This window comes from Xenopus tropicalis, chromosome 1 (genome assembly GCF_000004195.4).
Source record: "Xenopus tropicalis strain Nigerian chromosome 1, UCB_Xtro_10.0, whole genome shotgun sequence".
NCBI classification, from domain to species: Eukaryota; Metazoa; Chordata; class Amphibia; order Anura; family Pipidae; genus Xenopus; species Xenopus tropicalis.
This window is the reverse complement of record NC_030677.2, coordinates 215,870,275-215,896,096: the sequence shown is the minus strand read 5'-3', so window position 1 is coordinate 215,896,096 and position 25,822 is coordinate 215,870,275. Positions and strand designations below refer to the sequence as shown.

Here is a 25,822-nt window from a genome sequence, read left to right as displayed (position 1 = left end):
AGTAACCGTATCCATCCCCCCAGCCCATCGCTCACACTGTACCCGACATAACCGTATCCATCCCCCCCAGCCCATCGCTCACACCGTACCCCGACAGTAAACCGTATCCATCCCCCAGCCCATCGCTCACACGTACCCCGACAGTAACCGTATCCATCCCCCCAGCCCATCGCTCACACGTACCCCGACAGTAACCGTATCCATCCCCCCAGCCCATCGCTCCACACTGTACCCGACAGTAACCGTATCCATCCCCCCCAGCCCATCGCTCACACCGTACCCCGACAGTAACCGTATCCATCCCCCCCAGCCCATCGCTCACACGCTACCCCGACAGTAACCGTATCCATCCCCCCCAGCCCATCGCTCACACCGTACCCCGACAGTAACCGTTATCCATCCCCCCCAGCCCATCGCTCACACCGTTACCCCGACAGTAACCGTATCCATCCCCCCCAGCCCATCGCTCACACCGTACCCCGACAGTAACCGTATCCATCCCCCTAGCCCATCGCTCACACTGTACCCCGAAAGTAAACCGTATCCATCCCCCGGAGCCCCATCGCTCACACCGTACCCCGACAGTAACCATATCCATCCCCCCAGCCCATCGCTCACACTGTACCCCGACAGTAACCGTATCCATCCCCCCAGCCCATCACTCACACCGTACCCCGACAGTAACCGTATCCATCCCCCCCCAGCCCATCGCTCACACTGTACCCCGACACGTATTACACTCAGAAGAGGTTATGGTTATTGAGCGGAACTGTAGGGACCCCCCACCCATGCCGAGGGATCGGACCATGATGGGGAGACGTTTATACTGAATCAGCAGCAGATTTACATTCATTGGCCATTAACTGAAAATGCTGAGAGCTGATTGGGTGCTGCTCAGCTTCATTTGTACTTTTGCCTCCCAAGAGAATATGTAGAACAGGGACACTGGAGGTATAGGCAAGACATTTGGGCCAGAACTGCCCCGTGATACCCATGGGATGGGCCCCAATCCTCTCTGACAGACCCAAATCTGGGGCACGGAACAGAGTGGCGCCGTGGTGTTCTGCGGGGGATGATGGAGCGGCGCCGTGCTGTTCTGCAGGGGATGATGGAGCGGCGCCGTGATGTTCTGCAGGGGATGATGGAGCGGCGCCGTGATGTTCTGGGGGGGATGATGGAGCGGCGCCGTGCTGTTCTGCAGGGGATGATGGAGCGGCGCCGTGATGTTCTGCAGGGGATGATGGAGCGGCGCCGTGATGTTCTGCAGGGGATGATGGAGCGGCGCCGTGATGTTCTGCAGGGGATGATGGAGCGGCGCCGTGATGTTCTGCTGGGGATGATGGAGCGGCGCCGTGATGTTCTGCAGGGGATGATGGAGCGGCGCCGTGATGTTCTGCGGGGGATGATGGAGCGGCGCCGTGATGTTCTGCGGGGGATGATGGAGCGGCGCCGTGATGTTCTGCGGGGGATGATGGAGCGGCGCCGTGATGTTCTGCAGGGGATGATGGAGCGCTGCCGTGATGTTCTGCGGGGGATGATGGAGCGGCGCCGTGATGTTCTGCGGGGGATGATGGAGCAGTGCCATGATGTTCTGCGGGGGATGATGGAGCAGTGCCATGATGTTCTGCGGGGGATGATGGAGCGCTGCCGTGATGTTCTGCGGGGGATGATGGAGCGCTGCGTGATGTTCTGCGGGGGATGATGGAGCGCTGCCGTGATGTTCTGCGGGGGATGATGGAGCAGTGCCATGATGTTCTGCGGGGGATGATGGAGCGCTGCCGTGATGTTCTGCGGGGGATGATGGAGCGGCGCCGTGATGTTCTGCGGGGGATGATGGAGCAGTGCCATGATGTTCTGCGGGGGATGATGGAGCGGCGCCGTGATGTTCTGCAGGGGATGATGGAGCAACGCTGGGGGCCGCTGCCAGTGGGTTGGGGCTCCAGGGTCGGGGTGCCAGTCCCACAGTGAGGTAGATACCAAGTACAGCATGTTGGGAGGGGGGTACAATAGATTGTCCAGCACAGGGGGATTGTGGGGGGAACTTTCTCACTCGCAGATTTGGGGAGAAGCCAAGAAGTTTCAAGTAATTCCAACCGGAAGATTAAACGCCCCAAGGCGCCCCCCTCCCCCCAGCATGTGCTATACCCGCCCCCAACACAGGGGGCACTTGTACGACAGCCGTTGGGCGCGGGGTCACTTCCCCTTGGGGCAGTTGGACTGCTCTGGGGCAGATTGCAGGTTGCCCAGCGCTAGCTGCATGGCCCAGATGCTGAGGGGGCGCATGTAGGCCAGCGAGCGGAACACCTGCTTCTCACAATAAGCCTCGGGGGTCTGGAAGGACATTCCCAGCCGCTCCCACACCGTCCGGTAACAGCCCTCGGCCGTGGCAAAACCTTCCTGCACCAGGCCCTGCGGATACAAACGGAACCCCGTAACCTATCTGCCCCCTGAGACTCAGCCCACCCAGAATCTGCCCCTCCAGCTTAGACTCCACCCGCCCAGAATCTGCCCCTCCAGCTTAGACTCAGCCCGCCCAGAATCTGCCCCTCCAGCTTAGACTCAGCCCACCCAGAATCTGCCCCTCCAGCTTAGACTCAGCCCACCCAGAATCTGCCCCTCCAGCTTAAGACTCAGCCCACCCAGAATCTGCCCCTCCAGCTTAGACTCAACCCGCCCAGAATCTGCCCCTCCAGCTTAGACTCAGCCCACCCAGAATCTGCCCCTCCAGCTTAGACTCAGCCCACCCTGAATCTGCCCCTCCTTTGTTATTTACCTCATGGATCATGGTGGCCGCCAGTCCATAGACCACTCCTATCCAGACCTCATCGGACTGAACACTGGATGTGTCGGTGGTGCCATCGGGGCGCATACCATTAACTGCCCCCATCTGCCCATCCGCAAACTGTTTCACGTTCAACTCAAAGATGGTTCTCAGAGCGCTCACCACATGGTCTTTGGGGAAAACCTGAAAAACAGATATGTCACCAGTCCTGTAATACTGTCACCGGGTCACATGATGCAATAATACTGTCACTGAGTCACATGATGTAATAATACTGTCACTGAGTCACATGATGTAAAACCGTCACTGGGTCACATGATGTAATACTGTCACTGGGTCACATGATGTAATAATACTGTCACTGGGTCACATGATGTAATAATACTGTCACTGGGTCACATGATAGAATAATACTGTCACTGAGTCATGTGATGTAAAACCGTCACTGGGTCACGTGATGTAAAACCGTCAATGGGTCACATGATGCAATACCGTCACTGAGTCACGTGATGTAAAACCGTCACTGAAGCACGTGATGTAAAACCGTCACTGGGTCACATGATGCAATATCGTCACTGAGTCACGTGATGTAAAACTGTCAGTGAGTCACGTGATGTAAAACTGTCACTGGGTCACATGATGCAATACCATGTATATTTATATTGCTATAAAGACAATTAACAGCACAAGGTCTATTTATTGAGCTGATATTGAATGGGGAGGGGCAATTGGGCCGTTGGTGCAGTTGCCAGCACGTGGCACACATGGAACCTGGCACTACCCATGTGACACTGGCAGCCTGACTCAGCTGAGCAACCTGTTTCCATTGGCCGAGTCCCAATCAGAACAGTAAATCAGAAGCCAAACTGGTTGGACAAGTGCAAGTGATGGACCAACCTGCCGGACCTGTTGGGCTTGGCACCACTTACCTCACTTTCCCCAGCACCCAGGCCGCAGGCCCGAAGGAACCAGTTCCCAGCGCACTGATCCACCATCACACTGTTAGAGTAGGGCTGGTCCCCGCAGTCGAAATTGTAATATTTACCTGCGGAGAGAGAAAGTGGCACCTTCTATTTGCTAACAGCTTCCTTGGCCAAGCGACAGTTGGGCAGCTTATATCCTACAGCTTCCTTGGCCAACTGACAGTCGGTCAGCGTATATCCTACAGCTTCCTTGGCCAAGCGACAGTCGGGCAGCGTATATCCTACAGCTTCCTTGGCCAAGCGACAGTCGGGCAGCTTATATCCTACAGCTTCCTTGGCCAACTGACAGTCGGTCAGCGTATATCCTACAGCTTCCTTGGCCAAGCGACAGTCGGGCAGCGTATATCCTACAGCTTCCTTGGCCAAGCGACAGTCGGGCAGCGTATATCCTTACTCAGTGTCACTGATACGTCACCTCACACTGGCCATGTACGATACAGGAGTTATACTGGCGTAGATATGTTATATACAGTGACTTGCAAAAGTATTCAGCCCCCTTGAACTTTTCCACATTTTGTCACATTACAGCCACAAACATGAATCCATTTTATTGGAATTCCCCGGGAAAGCCCAATACAAAGTGGGGTACACGTGAAAGCCCAATACAAAGTGGGGTACACGGGAAAGCCCAATACAAAGTGGGGTACACGGGAGAGACCAATACAAAGTGGGGTACACGGGAGAGACCAATACAAAGTGGGGTACACGGGAGAGACCAATACAAAGTGGGGTACACGGGAGAGACCAATACAAAGTGGGGTACACGGGAAAGCCCAATACAAAGTGGGGTACACGGGAAAGCCCAATACAAAGTGGGGTACACGGGAGAGACCAATACAAAGTGGGGTACACGGGAAAGCCCAATACAAAGTGGGGTACACGGGAGAGACCAATACAAAGTGGGGTACACGGGAGAGACCAATACAAAGTGGGGTACACGGGAAAGCCCAATACAAAGTGGGGTACACGGGAAAGCCCAATACAAAGTGGGGTACACGGGAAAGCCCAATACAAAGTGGGGTACACGGGAAAGCCCAATACAAAGTGGGGTACACGGGAAAGCCCAATACAAAGTGGGGTACACGTGAAAGACCAATACAAAGTGGGGTACACGGGAGAGACCAATACAAAGTGGGGTACACGGGAGAGACCAATACAAAGTGGGGTACACGGGAGAGACCAATACAAAGTGGGGTACACGGGAAAGCCCAATACAAAGTGGGGTACACGTGAGAAGTGGAAGGAAAATCATACATGATTCCAAACATTTGTTACAAATAAATAAGTGCAAAGTGGGGTGTGCGTAATTATTCAGCCCCCTTGGGTCTGAGTGCAGTCAGTTGCCCATAGACATTGCCTGATGAGTGCTAATGACTAAATAGAGTGCCCCTGTGTGTAATCTAATGTCAGTACAAATACAGCTGCTCTGTGACGGCCTCAGAGGTTGCTAAGGGAATATTGGGAGCAACAACACCATGAAGCCCAAAGAACCCACCAGACAGGTCAGGGATAAAGTTATTGAGAAATATAAAGCAGGCTTAGGCTACAAACAGATTCCCAAAGCCTTGAACATCCCACGGAGCCCTGTTCCACCGATCATTTCAGAAATGGCAGGAGTATGGCACAACTGTAACCCTACCCAGGCACGGCCCCCCCCTAAACTCACAGGCCCAACAAGCGCTGATCAGAAATGCAGCCAAGGGGCCCATGGTGACTCTGGGGGGGCTGCAGGGATCTACAGCTCAGGGGGGGAATCTGTCCATAGGCAACTATTAGTCGGGCACTGCACAAAGTTGGCCTTTATGGGAGAGGGGCAAGAAGAAAGCCATTGTTAACAGAAAAACCATAAGAAGTCCCGTTTGCAGTTTGCCACAAGCCAGGTGGGGGGGGCAGCAAACATGTGGGAGAAGGGGCTCTGGTCAGATGAGACCAAAATGGAACTTTTTGGCCAAAATGCAAAACTCTATGTGTGGCGGAAACTAACCCTGCACATCACTCTGACCCCCCCATCCCCACTGTCACATATGGGGGGGCAGCATCATGCTCTGGGGGGGCTTCAGCAGGGACAGGGAAGCTGCTCAGAGTTGATGGGAAGATGGATGGAGCCAAATACAGGGCAATCTTGGAAGAAAACCTCTTGGAGTCTGCAAAAGACTTGAGACTGGGGCGGAGGTTCCCCTTCCAGCAGGGCAACGACCCTAAACATAAAGCCAGGGCAACAATGGGTTAAACATATCCATGTGTTAGACTGCCCAATCACAGCCCAGATCTAAATCCATGGGAATCTGTGGGCAAGATCTGAAAACTGCTGTTCCCAAAGGCTGGCCATCTAATCTGACTGAGCTGGAGCTGTTTTGCAAAGAAGAATGGGCAAGGATTTCAGTCTGTAGATGGGCAAAGCGGGTAGAGACATACCCTAAAGCCTGGCAGCTGGAATTGCAGCAAAAGGGGGTTCTACAGAGTATTGGGGGGCTGAATAATTACGCACACCCCACATTGCACTCATGTATGATTTTCCTTCCACTTCTCACGTGTACCCCACTTTGTATTGGGCTTTCCCGTGTACCCCACTTTGTATTGGGCTTTCCCGTGTACCCCACTTTGTATTGGGCTTTCCCGTGTACCCCACTTTGTATTGGGCTTTCCCGTGTACCCCACTTTGTATTGGGCTTTCCCGTGGAATTACAATAAAATTGATTCATGTTTGTGGCTGTAATGTGACAAAATGTGGGAAAGTTCAAGGGGGCTGAATACTTTTGCAAGCCACTGTATATAGTGAATAAAGTACCCCCTATTGTTACATATAAGGATATTACAAGTCACGGAGGAGTTCCATGACCATATAAAGGTACAAGCGCTTTCATACAGGTCAGGTCACAGGTGACTTCTAATATCCTTATATGTAACAATAGGGGGTACTTTATTTATTATAATATACAAGTTTCAGTGAATCATGTGACAGAAATGACATCACTAAGCGCCAATTATAACTGGTGACATCACTAAGCACCGTTTATAAGGATATAATTTACAGTTTGGTCCCATAGGCAATTGACCCAACTGTATATTATATATGTATGTAGGTATGTATATATGTATGTAGGTATGTATATATGTATGTAGCTATGTATGTATGTAATATACAGCACAAAGCTTACGATGCTTTATATACACCACAGACATTGAGTGGCATTTGCCCAGACTAACTGCCCGCTGCCGGGGCACCCAGGAAAGGAGCACACACTAGATCCTTTTCTCTAAGTTTAGACCTAGGAGTCATGTGGCACAACAGAGCCAATGGACTGTTAGCTGTTAAGTTCTTACGGATCATGTAAATCTGACACTTACAGCCGCCAGTCAGTGCCAAGTACTTACCATTCCACAGAAGCTTCTCAAATGCCGCCTTGCCCCTGTGTAGGATGTCAGTGAACTTCTCCTGCGCGGCGCCGTCCCCCAGTACCTCCGCCATCTTGCACATCATACACACAGCCGCCAACCACAGCCCCCCGCAGTATGAACTGGGGTACAGAGAGAGAGTCAGGAACCCTGGGCGGCCCATTGGCTTGCCTATATCCCATATCCTTTATATTCCCCATGGGGGGGGATTCATTAACTCTTTGCTCACCTGGGGCCCGTCATCACCCAATCATCATAGGTCTGATCAGCAAAGCCGGAATTCTCAATCAGCCCATCGCCATCTTCATCAAACTTCAGCGATGTCTCCATTACAGTCTGCAGGGCAAGAGAGGGGCCACTGTAATAATACTGAACCACTAAGGGGCCACTGTAATAATACTGAACCACTAAGGGGCCACTGTAATACTGTACCACTAAGGGGCCACTGTAATACTGTACCACTAAGGGGCCACTGTAATAATACATTACCACTAAGGGGCCACTGTAATACTGTACCACTAAGGGGCCACTGTAACAATACTGTACCACTAAGGGGCCACTGTAATACTGTACCACTAAGGGGCCACTGTAATAATACTGTACCACTAAGGGGCCACTGTAATAATACTGTACCACTAAGGGGCCACTGTAATAATACTGTACCACTAAGGGGCCACGTAAACTGTAATAATACTGTACCACTAAGGGGCCACTGTAATACTGTACCACTAAGGGGCCACTGTAATAATACAGTACCACTAAGGGGCCACTGTAATAATAAAATGTACCACTAAGGGGCCACTGTAATAATACTGTACCACTAAGGGGCCACTGTAATAATACTGTACCACTAAGGGGCCACTGTAATACTGTACCACTAAGGGGCCACTGTAATACTGTACCACTAAGGGGCCACTGTAATAATACATTACCACTAAGGGGCCACTGTAATACTGTACCACTAAGGGGCCACTGTAACAATACTGTACCACTAAGGGGCCACTGTAATACTGTACCACTAAGGGCCAACTGTAATAATACTGTACCACTAAGGGGCCACTGTAATAATACTGTACCACTAAGGGCCACTGTAATACTGTACCACTAAGGGGCCACTGTAATAATACTGTACCACTAAGGGGCCACTGTAATAATACTGTACCACTAGGGCCACTGTAATAATACTAAGGGCGCCACTGTAATACTGTACCACTAAGGGGCACTGTAATAATACTGTACGCACTAAGGGGCCACTGTAACAATACTGTACCACTAAGGGGCCACTGTAATACTGTACCACTAAGGGGCCACTGTAATAATACTGTACCACTAAGGGGCCACTGTAATAATACTGTACCACTAAGGGGCCACTGTAATAATACTGTACCACTAAGGGGCCACTGTAATACTGTACCACTAAGGGGCCACTGTAATAATACAGTACCACTAAGGGGCCACTGTAATAATAATAATGTACCACTAAGGGGCCACTGTAATAATACTGTACCACTAAGGGGCCACTGTAATAATACTGTACCACTAAGGGGCCACTGTAATAATACTGTACCTCTATGGGGCTGGTGGGCGCTACTGCCCATAACAACCTTCATGAACCTCTCAGCTAGGGGGAGCTACCACCCATTACATCCTACAGAGTAAAGTGCTCAGGGAGGGTAATAACTCTGTACCTCCAAGATAGGGGGCGCTACAACAAATAACAGCGAGAGAGAGTGGGAAAGTGGGGAGTAATAATACTAAGAAGCGGTACTGCTGTGACATCAGGAAGGAGGCGGCTTCTAGTCATGTGACCCATACCTGGCACACAGACCACATGTCCCTCAGGTAGGTAGTGTCCTTAGTAATGTGATAGTCCCGATACACTTGGAGCACAAATTTGAGATTTAAGTCCTTCCAGTTGGCCGTGTCATGGATCAGATAGGCGTTAAGCTTCTGCCAGGGCTCATCATCTGACATGGGAGAGATAGGGGGAGATTTGGGGTGAGTGCTTATTTGTGCCCTGGGTACCCCTGGAACTATAGCGGGGTGATTGTTACCCCAATGTTTCTATATATCTGTAACCTTGTTATGGGCTAAGGGGGCCCAGCCTGAAGGCCAGTTAGGGGGGGATTTGGGGTGAGTGCTTATTTGTGCCCTGGGTACCCCTGGAACTATAGCGGGGTGACTGTTACCCCAATATTTCTATATATCTGTAACCTTGTTATGGGCTAAGGGGGCCCAGCCTGAAGGCCAGTTAGGGGGGGATTTGGGGTGAGTGCTTATTTGTGCCCTGGGTACCCCTGGAACTATAGCGGGGTGACTGTTACCCCAATGTTTCTATATTTCTGTAACCTTGTTATGGGCTAAGGGGGCCCAGCCTGAAGGCCAGTTAGGGGGGGGATTTGGGGTGAGTGCTTATTTGTGCCCTGGGTACCCCTGGTACCTCCCTGCAGAGAGGGAGGTGCAAATACCTGGATCCCCAACATCATGTGGAACAACACTCCGTGACTTTACAGGAGCTACAGTTCCGCTCATGAGATATTTCCGCAGCTCAGGGTCCTCCTGCAGCACCGAGGCAGCTGGGAAGGCAGAGGAGAGAGTGAGATAAACTGCTGTGTATAATGTGACAGTCACGCTGCGCACACTCGTGTTACCCACGCCACAGCCCAGATGCACAACTCAACCCCAGGCACAATCGTATATTACACACCCACAGTCTGAATCAGTCACACACAATTACATACCCAGCAACACTCCATTTACCTATCCTGACACTCTCATGTCACACACACAGGCCTCCCTGACACTCTGTCACACACACAGGCCTCCCTGACACTCATGTCAAACACACAGGCCTCCCTGACACACTCACACACACAGGCATCCCTGACACTCATGTCAAACACACAGGCCTCCCTGACATACTCACACACACAGGCATCCCTGACACTCATGTCAAACACACAGGCCTCCCTGACACACTCACACACACAGGCATCCCTGACACACTCACACACACACAGGCCTCCCTGACACTCATGTCAAACACACAGGCCTCCCTGACACACTCACACACACAGGCATCCCTGACACTCATGTCAAACACACAGGCCTCCCTGACACACTCACACACACAGGCATCCCTGACACACTCACACACACACAGGCCTCCCTGACACTCATGTCAAACACACAGGCCTCCCTGACACCACTCACACAGGACACAGGCCTCCTGACACACACACAGGCCTCCCTGACACACTCACACACACAGGCCTCCCTGACACACCACAGGCCTCCCTGACACAACACAGGCCTCCCTGACACACTCACACACACAGGCCTGCCTGACACACTCACACACACAGGCCTCCCTGACACACACACAGGCCTCCCTGACACACTCACACACACAGGCCTGCCTGACACACTCACACACACAGGCCTCCCTGACACACACACAGGCCTCCCTGACACACTCACACACACATATATACCACACTCACCCATATCATATTGAAGACTGATTTCCAGTTGGGGCCACAGCATGATGAGAGCGAAGGAGGCGTAGAAGTGCACATCATATGTGTTGTACATGCGGTACTCCTGCCCTGCAGCCAGAGGGGGCGCCAGTGAGGGTGGGAAGGAGAGAGAACAAATCAGAAAATGCCAGAAACCATGAGACAATCTGTGGAAAGTATCAGGCTGGAAGCGCACGCAAAAAAAACAGTGAGGAATAAGAACAGCACACGAGAGCGCATAGAGACAGCATGAGAGTGCATAGAGACAGCATGAGAGTGCATAGAGACCACAGGAGAATGTACAGACAGCAGGAGAGTGCACAGAGACAGCAGGAGAATGTACAGAGACAGCAGGAGAGAGCACAGGGACAGCAGGAGAGTGCACAGGGACAGCAGGAGAGTGCACAGGGACAGCAGGAGAGTGCACAGGGACAGCAGGAGAGTGCACAGGGACAGCAGGAGAGTGCACAGGGACAGCAGGAGAGTGCACAGAAACATTTGGAGAAAGTTTGAGGACACAGCAAGAGAGAGCGCAGAGATACAATGGCAGGCAGCAGCAGTACTTAGAGAGACAGCAGGAGAGTGTGGGGTGCACAGGAAGATGTTGGCAGGAAAGAGAGTGCAGGGAAGAGCTGGGGGCAGAGATGCCAGTCTCAAGGTGGGCACCTTCAAGGTAAGCAAAGCGCCCGTATTCCTGCAGGACGTCCTTCATGCCAGGCAGGTCCTTACAGCCTCTTCTCATCAGATTATCATCGTCATCAGCAGCCGAGACCTCCACCCACACGGTCCCTCCGTCCGCCATGAAATAGAGCTCATTAAAGAGGGCAGATTTGTACCAAGCTGGGAGGTCTCTGTGAGAACGGATAAAGGGTAAATAAACCTGGCTGAGTAAGGAACAGAACCAATCAGGCAGGACTTCTGTCCTTTTACCCAACCCCCCCCCCCCCCCCCCACAGTCTGATCATTAGTGGCCCCTCCTCCCAAACAGTCTAAATATAAGAGCCCCCCCCATCAATTCTCTAGTCATTTCCCAGATGTGCTTGTTCTTACCCATTTTGCAGGATGGGTTCTTGCCAGGCCTCTATTTTCTGCTCCCACCCAACAAAGTGCGTTAGTCCATAATGGCAAAGAGCTGGAGCAGCATCACCTTGGCAACCGAAAAACCGTGTGTAACGCCTGGATATAAAGAGTTAATGCTTTAGTGGAAAGGTAAAGTGAAACCACACCATTTTCTTAATTTGAGATGCTCATATCATTCAGTAAATAGATACAAACAGCTGATGTGACTCTATAATAACCAGTCATTCCCCTGCTGGAAAGTTCATGTAGGAGCCGCTCATATCATTCAGTAAATAGATCCCAATACAAACAGCCGATGTGACTCTATAATAACCAGTCATTCCCCTGCTGGAAAGTTCATGTAGGAGCCGCTCATATCATTCAGTAAATAGATCCCAATACAAACAGCCGATGTGACTCTATAATAACCAGTCATTCCCCTGCTGGAAAGTTCCATGTAGGAGCCGCTCATATCATTCAGTAAATAGATACAAACAGCTGATGTGACTCTATAATAACCAGTCATTCCCCTGCTGGAAAGTTCATGTAGGAGCCGCTCATATCATTCAGTAAATAGATTCCCAATACAAACAGCTGATGTGACTCTATAATAACCAGTCCATTCCCCTGCTGGAAAGTTCATGTAGGAGCCGTCATATCAGTCAGTAATAGATCCCAATACAAACAGCTGATGTGACTCTATATAACCAGTCCATTCCCTGCTGGAAAGTTCCATGTAGGAGCCGCTCATATCAGTCAGTAAATAGATCCCAATACAAACAGCCGATGTGACTCTATAATAACCAGTCCATTCCCCTGCTGGAAAGTTCATGTACGGAGCCGCTCATATCAGTCAGTAAATAGATCCCAATACAAACAGCTGATGTGACTCTATAATAACCGGTCATTCCCCCTGCTGAAAGTTCATGTAGGAGCCGCTCATATCACTTCAGTATAATAAGAATACAAACAGCTGATGTGACTCTATAATAACCAGTCATTCCCCTGCTGGAAAGTTCATGTAGGAGCCGCTCATATCAGTCAGTAAATAGATCCCAATACAAACAGCTGATGTGACTCTATAATAACCGTCATTCCCCTGCTGGAAAGTTCATGTAGGAGCCGCTCATATCATTCAGTAAATAGATCCCAAACAAACAGCTGATGTGACTCTATAATAACCAGTCATTCCCCTGCTGCGAAAGTTCATGTAGGAGCCGCTCATATCAGTCAGTAAATAGATCCAACAAACAGCTGATGTGACTCTATAATAACCGTCATTCCCCTGCTGGAAAGTTCATGTAGGCAGCCGCTCAATATCATTCAGTAAATAGACCCATACCAAACAGCTGATGTGACTCTATAATAACCGGTCATTCCCCTGCTGGAAAGTTCATGTAGGAGCCCGCTCATATCAGTCAGTAAATAGATCCCAATACAACAGCTGATGTGACTCTATAATAACCAGTCATTCCCCTGCTGGAAAGTTCATGTAGGAGCCGCTCATATCAGTCAGTAAATAGATCCCAATACAACCAGCTGATGTGACTCTATAATAACCAGTCATTCCCCTGCTGGAAGTTCATGTAGGAGCCGCTTCATATCAGTCAGTAAATAGATCCCAATACAAACAGCTGATGTGACTCTATAATAACCAGTCATTCCCTGCTGGAAAGTTCATGTAGGAGCCGCTCATATCAGTCAGTAAATAGATCCCAATACAAACAGCCGATGTGACTCTATAATAACCGTCCATTGTCCCCCTGCTGGAAAGTTCAATGTAGGAGCCGCTCATATCATGTCAGTAAAATAGATCCCAATACAAACAGCCGATGTGACTCTATAATAACCAGTCATTCCCCTGCTGGAAAGTTCATGTAGGAGCCGCTCATATCATTCAGTAAATAGATCCCAATACAAACAGCTGATGTGACTCTATAATAACCAGTCATTCCCCCTGCTGGAAAGTTCATGTAGGAGCCGCTCATATCAGTCAGTAAATAGATCCCAATACAAACAGCTGATGTGACTCTATAATAACCAGTATTCCCCTGCTGGAAAGTTCATGTAGGAGCCGCTCATATCAGTCAGTAAATAGATCCCAATACAAACAGCTGATGTGACTCTATAATAACCAGTCATTCCCTGCTGGAAAGTTCATGTAGGAGCCACTCATATCATTCAGTAAATAGATCCCAATAGCATAACAGCTGATGTGACTCTATAATAACCAGTCATTCCCCTGCTGGAAAGTTCATGTAGGAGCCGCTCATATCAGTCAGTAAATAGATCCCAATACAAACAGCTGATGTGACTCTATAATAACCGGTCATTCTTGTAGATTGTAAGCTCTTTTGGGCAGGGCCCTCTTCACCTCTTGTATCGGTTATGGATTGCTTTATATGTTACTCTGTATGTCCAATGTATGTAACCCGCTTATTGTACAGCGCTGCGGAATATGTTGGCGCTTTATAAATAAATGTTAATGTAATGTAATTCCCCTGCTGGAAAGTTCATGTAGGAGCCGCTCATATCAGTCAGTAAATAGATCCCAATACAAACAGCCGATGTGACTCTATAATAACCAGTCATTCCCCTGCTGGAAAGTTCATGTAGGAGCCGCTCATATCAGTCAGTAAATAGATCCCATACAAACAGCCGATGTGACTCTATAATAACCAGTCATTCCCCTGCTGGAAAGTTCATGTAGGAGCCGCTCATATCAGTCAGTAAATAGATCCCAATCAAAACAGCCGATGTGACTCTATAATAACCGGTCATTCCCCTGCTGGAAAGTTCATGTAGGAGCCGCTCATATCAGTCAGTAAATAGATACAAACAGCCGATGTGACTCTATAATAACCAGTCATTCCCCTGCTGGAAAGTTCATGTAGGAGCCGCTCATATCAGACCTGGGGCAACAGGCCCCCTTCTCCCCCCCAGTGGCGGTTAATAGGAAATGACCTACCGGTGGTGCTCTCTCTGTCCTGCCCCAAAGCGAATGTTGGGCATGTCCCAGCTCAAGCCCCAGAAACTCCAGCGTCTCTCGGCTCCTGGGGGGCAAGGAGCACCCCGCGGCCACTGCTGCAGCTGTCTTTTTTCCCTTGGCCGTTGGGGGGCTGGGACCTATAATATTGGTGAGGGACAGCACTGGTAAGAGGGTACGGGGATACAGGGGTACAGAGGATACAGGGGTACAGGGGATACAGGGGTACAGAGGATACAGGGGGTACAGGGGATAGGTCCTGTAAGTAAGGCCAGTGGGAAGTAATACAGAGGCGAGGGGTGCAATACTGACCCCCCCAGTGAGCACCCTAATAATTAGCTAGACATTCCTTCAGTCTCACCTGGTGCCGAGTTCAGCCGTCCGTCCTCTAACAGGTCTTTCCACACCTCCTGCCCCAGTCCAGTTGGGTCAAATTGGGTACAGTGTGAAACACAGACCCCCGGCTGTGAGCGCAAATAAAAGGCAACAGTTAGGGGTATAGGGGTTATTATTATATTATTATGGGCCCAGACAGTACTGGCAGTGCCCACAGGGAACCCCGTACCCTTTCTCTCACAGCGACCCCCAAGGTGTAGGGGTTATTATATTATTATGGGCCCAGACAGTGCCGGGGAGAGTATGGGCCTAGTACAGGCAGTGCCCACAGGGAACCCCGTACCCTTTCTCTCACAGCGCCCCCCAAGGTGTAGGGGTTATTATTATTATTATGGGCCCAGACAGTGCCGGGGAGAGTATGGGCCTAGTACTGGCAGTGCCCACAGGGAACCCCGTACCCTTTCTCTCACAGCGCCCCCCAAGGTGTAGGGGTTATTATTATTATTTGGCCCAGACAGTGCCGGGGAGAGTATGGGCCTAGTACCGGCAGTGCCCACAGGGAATCCCGTACCCTTTCTCTCACAGCGGACCCCCAAGGTGTAGGGGTTATTATTATTATTATGGGCCCAGACAGTACCGGGAGAGTATGGGCCTAGTACCCGGGCAGTGCCCACAGGGAACCGCCGTACCCTTTCTCTCACAGCGACCTCCCAAGGTGTAGGGGTTATTATTATTATTATGGGCCCAGACAGTGCCGGGGAGAGTATGGGCCTAGTACCGGCAGTGCCCACAGGGAACCCCGTACCCTTTCTCTCACAGCGACCCCCAAGGTGTAGGGGTTATTATTATTATGGGCCCAGACAGTGCCGGGGAGAGTATGGGCCTAGTACCGGCAGTGCCCACAGGGAACCCCGTACCCTTTCTCTCACAGCGACCCCCAAGGTGTAGGGGTTATTATATTATTATTATGGGCCCAGACAGTTCCGGGGAGAGTATGGGCCTAGTACTGGCAGTGCCCACAGGGAACCCGTACCCTTTCTCTCACAGCGCCCCCAAGGTGTAGGGGTATTATATTTATTATTATGGGCCCAGACAGTGCCGGGGAGAGTATGGGCCTAGTCGGCAGTGCCCACAGGGAACCCCGTACCCTTTCTCTCACAGCGACCCCCAAGGTGTAGGGGTTATTATATTATTATTATGGGCCCAGACAGTTCCGGGGAGAGTATGGGCCTAGTACCGGCAGTGCCCACAGGGAACCCCGTACCCTTTCTCTCACAGCGACCCCCATGGTGTAGGGGTTGGTGGCAGTGCAGTGGTGCAAGAGCATTCCTCTTACGGACTCCCCATCCTTCTGCAGCTGGAAGGGCTCATTCCAGTGATTTCCGGCCCGGTCACTGCGCGTCCCACTGCCGTTTCTAAGGGTGAACATGATGGTCACCTCCATCTCCTCGTCGCCGCCATTCTCAATGTCCCAGACCAGGACAGCCAGGGGCAAGGAGGAGTCCTATGGGTGGGATATAACATGTCATATGGCCAACCAACACACCCCCATTTCAACTGTCTTACCCCTGGCACTGCCCCTGGCATTTACATAGAGTACTCCTTCCCTCTGTGCCACAAGGGGCATAATAAGACACCACCACATACACCCATTATACCCATCTGGCAGTGCCAGGGAATGTGCCAGCAACAAGCACTAACTGATGGGCACCAAGCACTAAAAAACCCCACACATTTCCATCTTTTTTCCTTCACACCCAGTGAGAATGAGGAATAAATTGTGTGGCATTGCTTGGGGCAATAAGTATGCTTAGCGTAAATCTTGCGCATAATTTTGCCCTTGCTCAGTGATCTATGTGTCCAGAATTGCATGTCTTTTGGTGTTCGTGGCAATCCCCTTATAAAGGCCTGCTTGGCCAGTACCAGCCTATGCGTACAGAGGTGAGCACTTAGGTGCATGTGTGATGGGGACTGATGGCTACGTGAGGCTGCTGCTGTACACAGTGCCCTGGCATCGACAGTCCCCTTGCCTGCCTTCTGCTCAGTGCATACTACTTACTTGACTAAGTGGACTGCTTTGCAGGCAGCTGGAGATAGTCTACACTTGGAAGCAGTGGACCAATGGCTGTTCGTCGCACCAGTTGCCATGACTTAGCCACCAGAGTCTATCTACAGTGGCAATGGGGTTTATGTCACTACTAGCAAGATCTGCAGTCAGAGCGGCACTGCAGACTGTATCCTGATCACCAGGGGAGATACGTGTCGGTAACTACCAGTGACAGCCATGCCAATGACTGGGGGTGCAGGCCACCGGGGTTCCCCCCCGAGGGGCCTGAGTGCCCCAGCCGCGTCCCCTACCCCCAGGGGCCCCCTAACCCCCCGCAGGGCTCCTGCCTGACGTCCTCCCCGAGCGCGTATAAATTGAACGCGTCGGGGAGGAACAATCAGTTAGGGGGAGCGCCGGCAAAGGTCGGACTGGGCCGCTGGGGCCCACCGGAATTTTTCCCGGTGTCCCGGCGGCCCAGTCCGACCCTGGTGACCCCCAACCAGTGGCGCAGTGACCCCCAACCAACCAGTGGCGCAGTGACCCAAACCAATCAGTGGCGCAGTGACCCCCAACCAGTGGCGCAGTGACCCGCAACCAACCAGTGGCGCAGTGACCCCAACCAACCAGTGGCGCAGTGATCCCCAACCAACCAGTGGCGCAGTGATCCCCAACCAACCAGTGGCACAGTGGACCCAACAACCAGTGGCGCAGTGATCCCCAACCAGTGGCGCAGTGATCCCCAACCAACCAGTGGCGCAGTGAATCCAACAGTGGCGCAGTGATCCCCAACCAACCAGTGGCGCAGTGACCCCCAACCAACCAGTGGCGCAGTGATCCCCAACCAGTAGCGCAGTGATCCCCAACCAGTGGCGCAGTGACCCCCAATCAGTGGCGCAGTGACCCCCAACCAGTGACTCGGGGCAACATGTTCCTCCCCAACCCCTTGGATGTTCCTCCCCAACCCCAAGCTGATAGGGTGCATAGAGGCCCCTAATAGCCAATCACAGCCCTTGTTTGGCTCCTCCATGAACTTTTATGGTGCTTGTGTTGTTCCTCAAGTCTTTTTTACATTTGACTGTGGCTCCCGAGTAAGAAAGGTTGGGGACCCCTGCCCTATAGGATATCTACCAACTGGCACAATGGGGCTCATTTATCAACACTAGGCAAATTTGCCTGTGGGCAGTTACCCATAGCAACCAATAAATGATTGGCATTCTTTAGCCAGCTGCAGGTGGAACAATGAATGCAACAATTTAAATGGTTGCCATGGGTTACTGCCCATGGGCAAATTTTCCCAGTGTTGATAAACTACCCCCAGTGAGATACACAAGGCAAACAGGGAAACTCCATGGAGCAGACACGAAGGCTACGCCAGGTGACATTGTTTGATGGTACCATTTTTGTGATGCCAGCTTCCCAACACAAGGCCCATTTGGGCTTCAGAATGTGCAGACATAGTTCCAGGTCCATCACATTGCCCTGCAGCCCCCAAGCAGAAATGCATGGACATACCATAAATCTGCCGCAGCGGGATGGAGTTGAGCATGTCGATAAACGGGGCCTTCCTGTCCATGTAGGTCTTCCTGCACCACCAGAGGAGGTACCTGTGGGAGAAGAGACTGGTGCTGTGAGAGGATCCAATTGGAGCCTACTGGTATTAATATTGATTCCTACCATGAGTGATAATGAGGAAACCCATTCCAAAGCCTCCAATAAAACAGCGCCCCCTAGTGCCCCAATAATCATGGGATTCTGGTGGAATTCACATTCAAACCAAATTTCCAAACCAGGACCAGGAAGCAACTGTCCTGGAAGTCACTGATTGGTCAGTACGAGACCCATCCCAACGAGCATCCTCGTTTCTGTCCATTCCCTCCATGTCAGCTCTCTGCCTGTCTAATTACTGCTCCGACCTCAATGTCTCTTATCAATGTATAATATAGTCAGGCCACTGTGTTGTGTATTAATTGTCCCATACAGTACCCCCCCCCCCCCGTTATATGTATTTACATGGAACTCTGAGTATCACTCATGTATTATAAGGGATAATGTACCCCCTACTGTAAATGATAAGGATATTAGCAGTCACTGAGGGGTTCTGTGCCCCCCATATAAAGGCACAAGGCTGCAGGCTGAGTTATACAGGGAACTCTGAGTATCACTCATGTATTATAAGGGATAATGTACCCCCTACTGTAAATGATAAGGATATTAGCAGTCACTGAGGGGTTCTGTGCCCATATAAAGGCACAAGGCTGCAGGCTGAGTTATACAGGGAACTCTGAGTATCCCTCATGTATTATAAGGGATACTGTACCCCTATCTGTAAATGATAAGGATATTAGCAGTCACTGAGGGGTTCTGTGCCCATATAAAGGCACAAGGCTGCAGGCTGAGTTATACAGGGAACTCTGAGTATCACTCATGTATTATAAGGGATAATGTACCCCCTACTGTAACTGGTAAGGATATTAGCAGTCACTGAGGGGTTCTGTGCCCCCCATATAAAGGCACAAGGCTGCAGGCTGAGTTATACAGGGAACTCTGAGTATCACTCATGTATTATAAGGGATACTGTACCCCCTACTGTAAATGATAAGGATATTAGCAGTCACTGAGGGGCTCTGTGCCCCCCATATAAAGGCACAAGGCTGCAGGCTGAGTTATACAGGGAACTCTGAGTATCACTCATGTATTATAAGGGATACTGTACCCCCTACTGTAAATGATAAGGATATTAGCAGTCACTGAGGGGTTCTGTGCCCCCCATATAAAGGCACAAGGCTGCAGGCTGAGTTATACAGGGAACTCTGAGTATCACTCATGTATTATAAGGGATAATGTACCCCCTATGTACCCTATATACAGATAAGACGGCCCCTATATACAGATAAGACGGCCCCTATATACAGATAAGACGGCCCCTATATACAGATAAGACGGCCCCTATATACAGATAAGATTGCCCCTATATACAGATAAGACGGCCCCTATATACAGATAAGACGGCCCCTATATACAGATAAGATTGCCCCTATATACAGATAAGACGGCGCCTATATACAGATAAGACGGCCCCTATATACAGATAAGACGGCCCCTATATACAGATAAGACGGCGCCTATATACAGATAAGACGGCCCCTATATACAGATAAGATGGCCCCTATATACAGATAAGACGGCCCCTATATACAGATAAGATGGCCCCTATACACAGATAAGTTGGCCCCTATATACAGATAAGACGGCCCCTATATACAGATAATATATCTATTACATACAGTGTATGATTGGCTCACATTCCCTTACCTGATGCCTATGGGGAGGTGGGTAATCATTTGGCCTATATACAGATAAGATGGCGCCTATATACAGATAAGATGGCGCCTATATACAGATAAGATGGCGCCTATATACAGATAAGATGGTGCCTATATACAGATAAGATGGCGCCTATATACAGATAAGATGGCGCCTATATACAGATAAGATGGCGCCTATATACAGATAAGATGGCGCCTATATACAGATAAGATGGCGCCTATATACAGATAAGATGGCGCCTATATACAGATAATATATCTATTACATACAGTGTATGATTGGCTCACATTCCCTTACCTGATGCCCATGGGGAGGTGGGTAATCATTTGGCAAGGGGATACATTTGCCAGCTGGAAGGGTTTTCTCTTCTCTTCAAATTCATGTGCCAGGCAGATCCTCCATCCGTGGGCCGGGACCCCATGGCCCTCCGCCTTGCCCAGGTAGCCCTCCATCAGTTTAGCAGTTCCCTCCATCCTGAGTATGATCCCAGGTAACAGTGAGCTGTGGTGCCGGTGTTTATGCCGTGGCCTCGCCTGACACGGTCCCTCCTGAATTCCTGGGAGCAAAGATCACAGGGTTAATGAGTAGCTGAGCGTTTATACGGAGCTCACTCACACATAGCTATGGGGCTGCTCACTGGCCTCCATTCCTGCTACTCACCCCAATTAGCTACCCATCATGCTCTCTGCCCTACGTGCCTCTGTACAGCTTCTACTGGGTGTGCCAGTCTGGGAGCCCTCTTGTGCCCACCTGTACAGCCCTCTCTGTGTATGTATACCAGTCCCTTTGTGCCCACCTGTACAGCCCTCTCTGTGTATGTATACCAGTCCCTTTGTGCCCACCTGTACAGCCGTCTCTGTGTATGTATACCAGTCCCTTTGTGCCCACCTGTAAGCCCTCTCTGTGTATGTATACCAATCCCTTTGTTGCCACCTGTACAGCCCTCTCTGTGTATGTATACCAGTCCCTTTGTGCCCACCTATACAGCCCCTTCTGTGTATGTATACCAGTCCCTTTGTGCCCACCTATACAGCCCTCTCTGTGTATGTATACCAATCCCTTGGTGCCACCTGTACAGCCCTCTCTGTGTATGTATACCAGTCCCTTTGTGCCCACCTGTACAGCCCTCTCTGTGTATGTATACCAGTCCCTTTGTGCCCACCTGTACAGCCCTCTCTGTGTATGTATACCATCCCTTTGTGCCCACCTGTACAGCAGTCTCTGTGTATGTATACCAGTCCCTTTGTGCCCACCTGTACAGGCCTCTCTGTGTATGTATACCAGTCCCTTTGTGCCCACCTGTACAGCCCTCTCTGTGTATGTATACCAGCCCTTGTGGCCCACTATACAGCCCTCTCTGTGTATGTATACCAGTCCCTTTGTGCCCACCTGTACAGCCCTCTCTGTGTATGTATACCAGTCCCTTTGTGCCCACCTATACAGCCCTCTCTGTGTATGTATACCAGCCTTTGGTGCCCACCTGTACAGCCCTCTCTGTGTATGTATACCAGTCCCTTTGTGCCCACCTATACAGCCCTCTCTGTGTATGTATACCAATCCCTTTGTGCCCACCTGTACAGCCCTCTCTGTGTATGTATACCAGTCCCTTTGTGCCCACCTGTACAGCCCTCTCTGTGTATGTATACCAGTCCCTTTGTGCCCACCTGTACAGCCCTCTCTGTGTATGTATACCAGTCCCTTTGTGCCCACCTGTACAGCCCTCTCTGTGTATGTATACCAGTCCCTTTGTGCCCACCTGTACAGCCCTCTCTGTGTTTGTATATCAGTCCCTTTGTGCCCACCTGTACAGTCCTCTCTGTGTATGTATACCAGTCTCTTTGTGCCCACCTGTACAGCCCTCTCTGTGTATGTATACCAATCCCTTTGTGCCCACCTGTACAGCCCTCTCTGTGTATGTATACCAGTCCCTTTGTGCCCACCTGTACCAGCTTTTTCCTATCAGTACTTTACCCACTCTGTGCCCACCTGTACAGCCCTCTCTGTGTATGTATACCAGTCCCTTTGTGCCCACCTGTACAGTCCTCTCTGTGTATGTATACCAGTCACTTTGTGCCCACCTGTACCAGCTTCTTCCTCTCAGTACTTTACCCACCCTGTGCCCACCTGTACAGTCCTCTCTGTGTATGTATACCAGTCCCTTTGTGCCCACCTATACCAGCTTCTCTGAGTACTTTACCTACTCTGTGCCCACCTATTCCAGCTTCTCTCTCAGTACTTTACCCACTCTGTGCCCACCTATACCAGCTTCTCTCAGTACTTTACCCACTCTGTGCCCACCTATACCAGCTTCTCTCAGTACTTTACCCACTCTGTGCCCACCTATACCAGCTTCTCTCAGTACTTTACCCACTCTGTGCCCACCTATACCAGCTTCTCTCTCAGTACTTTACCCACTCTGTGCCCACCTATACCAGCTTCTCTCAGTACTTTACCCACTCTGTGCCCACCTATACCAGCTTCTCTCTCAGTACTTTACCCACTCTGTGCCCACCTATACCAGCTTCTCTCTCAGTACTTTACCCACTCTGTGCCCACCTATACCAGCTTCTTCCTCTCAATACTTTACCCACTCTGTACCCACCTATACGAGCTGCTTCCTCAGTACTTTAACCCACTCTGTGCCCACCTATACCAGCTGCTTCCTCATTACTTTACCCACTCTGTACCCACCTCTACCAGCTGCTTCCTCAGTACTTTACCCACTCTGTGCCCATCTATACAAGCTTCTCTCTCATTACTTTACCCACTCTGTGCCCACCTATACCAGCTTCTCTCAGTACTTTACCCACTCTGTGCCCACCTATACCAGCTTCTCTCTCAGTACTTTACCCACTCTGTGCCCACCTATACCAGCTTCTTCCTCTCAGTACTTTACCCACTGTGTACCCACCTATACCAGCTGCTTCCTCAGTACTTTACCCACTCTGTGCCCATCTATACAAGCTTCTCTCTCATTACTTTACCCACTCTGTGCCCACCTATACCAGCTTCTCTCTCAGTACTTTACCCACTCTGTGCCCACCTATACCAGCTTCTCTCTCAGTACTTTACCCACTCTGTGCCCACCTATACCAGCTTATCTCTGAGTAGTTTACTCACTCTGTGCCCACCTATACCAGCTTCTCTCTCAGTACTTTACCCACTCTGTGCCCACCTATACCAGCTTCTTCCTCTCAGTACTTTACCCACTGTGTACCCACCTATACCAGCTGCTTCCTCAGTACTTTACCACACTCTGTGCATCTATACAAGCTTCTCTCTCATTACTTTACCCACTCTGTGCCCACCTATACCAGCTTCTCTCTCAGTACTTTACCCACTCTGTGCCCACCTATACCAGCTTCTCTCTCAGTACTTTACCCACTCTGTGCCCACCTATACCAGCTTATCTCTGAGTAGTTTACTCACTCTGTGCCCACCTATACCAGCTTATCTCTGAGTACTTTACTCACTCTGTGCCCACTTATACCAGCTTCTCTCTAAATGCAGTACAACTCTGTGCCCACCTATACCAGCTTCTCTCAGTACTTTACCCACTCTGTGCCCACCTATACCAGCTTATCTCTGAGTTCTTTACTCACTCTGTGCCCACTTATACCAGCTTGTCTCTAAATGCATTACAACTCGGTGCCCACCTATACCAGCTTCTCTCTGAATCCATTTACAACTATGCCCACTTTTGCCACATTAGCTCTCGCTGAATATTTTTTACTCCTCTTTTCTCACCTATACCAAATTGTAACTGTTGCCCTCTCTATACCCCCCTGTGCTGGCATCCCTGCCCTCTGGTTTAGCCCAGTCTATACGCCCATACAGGTGCACAACACATACACCAACTTCTCGCTCCCTGTGCCCACCCATACCAGTCTCCCATCTCTTTGACTTATCCAACTTGCTTTTTACAAATGCCAAACTGTTGCTTAGAGCAGTCTCTTTGGCACCACAGGCAAGTGCTGTCTCTGGAGATGAACTGTCTGACTGTTACTGTGTATGTCTCATCATGTGCTCTAAAGAGACCTCAGCCCCTGGACCTACCAAACATTTTGCCTCCCTGCATCTCGTGGCACCACCTACCCTGCCTTAGTTATCCATGAATCTATCCCAGCAGTCTCTTTTACAGTCTCTGTAACACACTGTTGGCACTATGGCCTCTTCAGTAAGCAACGGCTCTTTCTGTGTTCCTCTATGTGTGCATGTTCTGTTCTCCCATTGGCAGTCAGGTTCCCAGTCCAGTCTTCCAGCTGTCTCTTTCTATTTAACAAACACAATCAGATTGTCTCTCTTGTTTTGTAACCAGCAAGGTCAGTCTCAGATTCCTGCAGACATTCAGCCTTTCTCAAAGGCCCTCGGCCCTTTTGTCTGTCTCCCCTCAGCCCTTTTGAGACTGCACTCTCTCCCAGTCTGTCCCTCTTAGTCCCTTTCTCAGGCAATTGTCTCTTTCCCTTTAAGTCCAGAAGTTGTTCTGTTGGATGCTTTTCTTACACTCTACTGGGATTTGACCTCTTGACTATGTCACCCAAGCAGACTGTCTCTCTTCCAGGCAGCATGTCTTTCAGTCTCTCCCAGTTTGTTATTACTTAGGTCCTGACTTCAGACTGTCTCTCTCAGGCAGCCTGTCCCTTAGGGTCTTTCTCAGAGTTATTTTTTTCTCCAAGGCAGCCGGTCCCTTTTTGTATCTCTCAGACTGTGTCTCTCCCAGGGAGCCTTTTCATCTGACTCTCTCTCAAGCACTCTCTCCAAGACAGCCTCCCCCTCTGAGACTCTCACAGCAGTCTGTCCCTCTGGGTCTCTCACAGCAGTCTGTCCCTCTGGGTCTCTCACAGCAGTCTGTCCCTCTGAGACTCTCACAGCAGCCTGTCCCTCTGGGTCTCTCACAGCAGTCTGCCCCTCTGGGTCTCTCACAGCAGCCTGCCCCTCTGGGTCTCTCACAGCAGCCTGCCCCTCTGGGTCTCTCTCAGCAGTCTGTCCTTCTGGGTCTCTCTCAGCAGCCTCCCCCTCTGAAACTCTCACAGCAGTCTGTCCCTCTGGGTCTCTCTCAGCAGTCTGTCCCTCTGGGTCTCTCTCAGCAGTCTGTCCCTCTGGGTCTCTCTCAGCAGCCTCCCCCTCTGAGACTCTCACAGCAGTCTGTCCCTCTGGGTCTCTCTCAGCAGTCTGTCCCTCTGGGTCTCTCTCAGGAGTCTGTCCCTCTGGGTCTCTCTCAGGAGTCTGTCCCTCTGGGTCTCTCTCAGGAGTCTGTCCCTCTGGGTCTCTCTCAGGAGTCTGTCCCTCTGGGTCTCTCTCAGGAGTCTGTCCCTCTGGGTCTCTCTCAGCAGTCTGTCCCTCTGGGTCTCTCTCAGCAGTCTGTCCCTCTGGGTCTCTCTCAGCAGT

General features: G+C 50.6%; 1 protein-coding gene across 1 annotated transcript; it reads right to left on the bottom strand.

Annotated features, from left to right (window-relative positions):
• Positions 1 to 824: 824 nt before the first annotated feature.
• On the bottom strand, positions 825 to 24,618 carry gba2 (glucosidase, beta (bile acid) 2). Its single transcript, XM_031906849.1, is given in 17 exon segments — positions 825 to 2,409; positions 2,774 to 2,965; positions 3,712 to 3,827; positions 7,141 to 7,283; positions 7,391 to 7,497; positions 8,977 to 9,128; positions 9,630 to 9,737; positions 10,665 to 10,769; positions 11,346 to 11,530; positions 11,730 to 11,855; positions 14,707 to 14,768; positions 14,770 to 14,864; positions 15,086 to 15,188; positions 16,325 to 16,564; positions 18,480 to 18,711; positions 20,732 to 20,990; positions 24,530 to 24,618. Coding segments are annotated over 16 exon segments (2,358 nt in total). The 5' UTR covers positions 20,908 to 20,990; positions 24,530 to 24,618; the 3' UTR covers positions 825 to 2,193.
• Between the last annotated feature and the right edge of the window lie 1,204 nt (positions 24,619 to 25,822).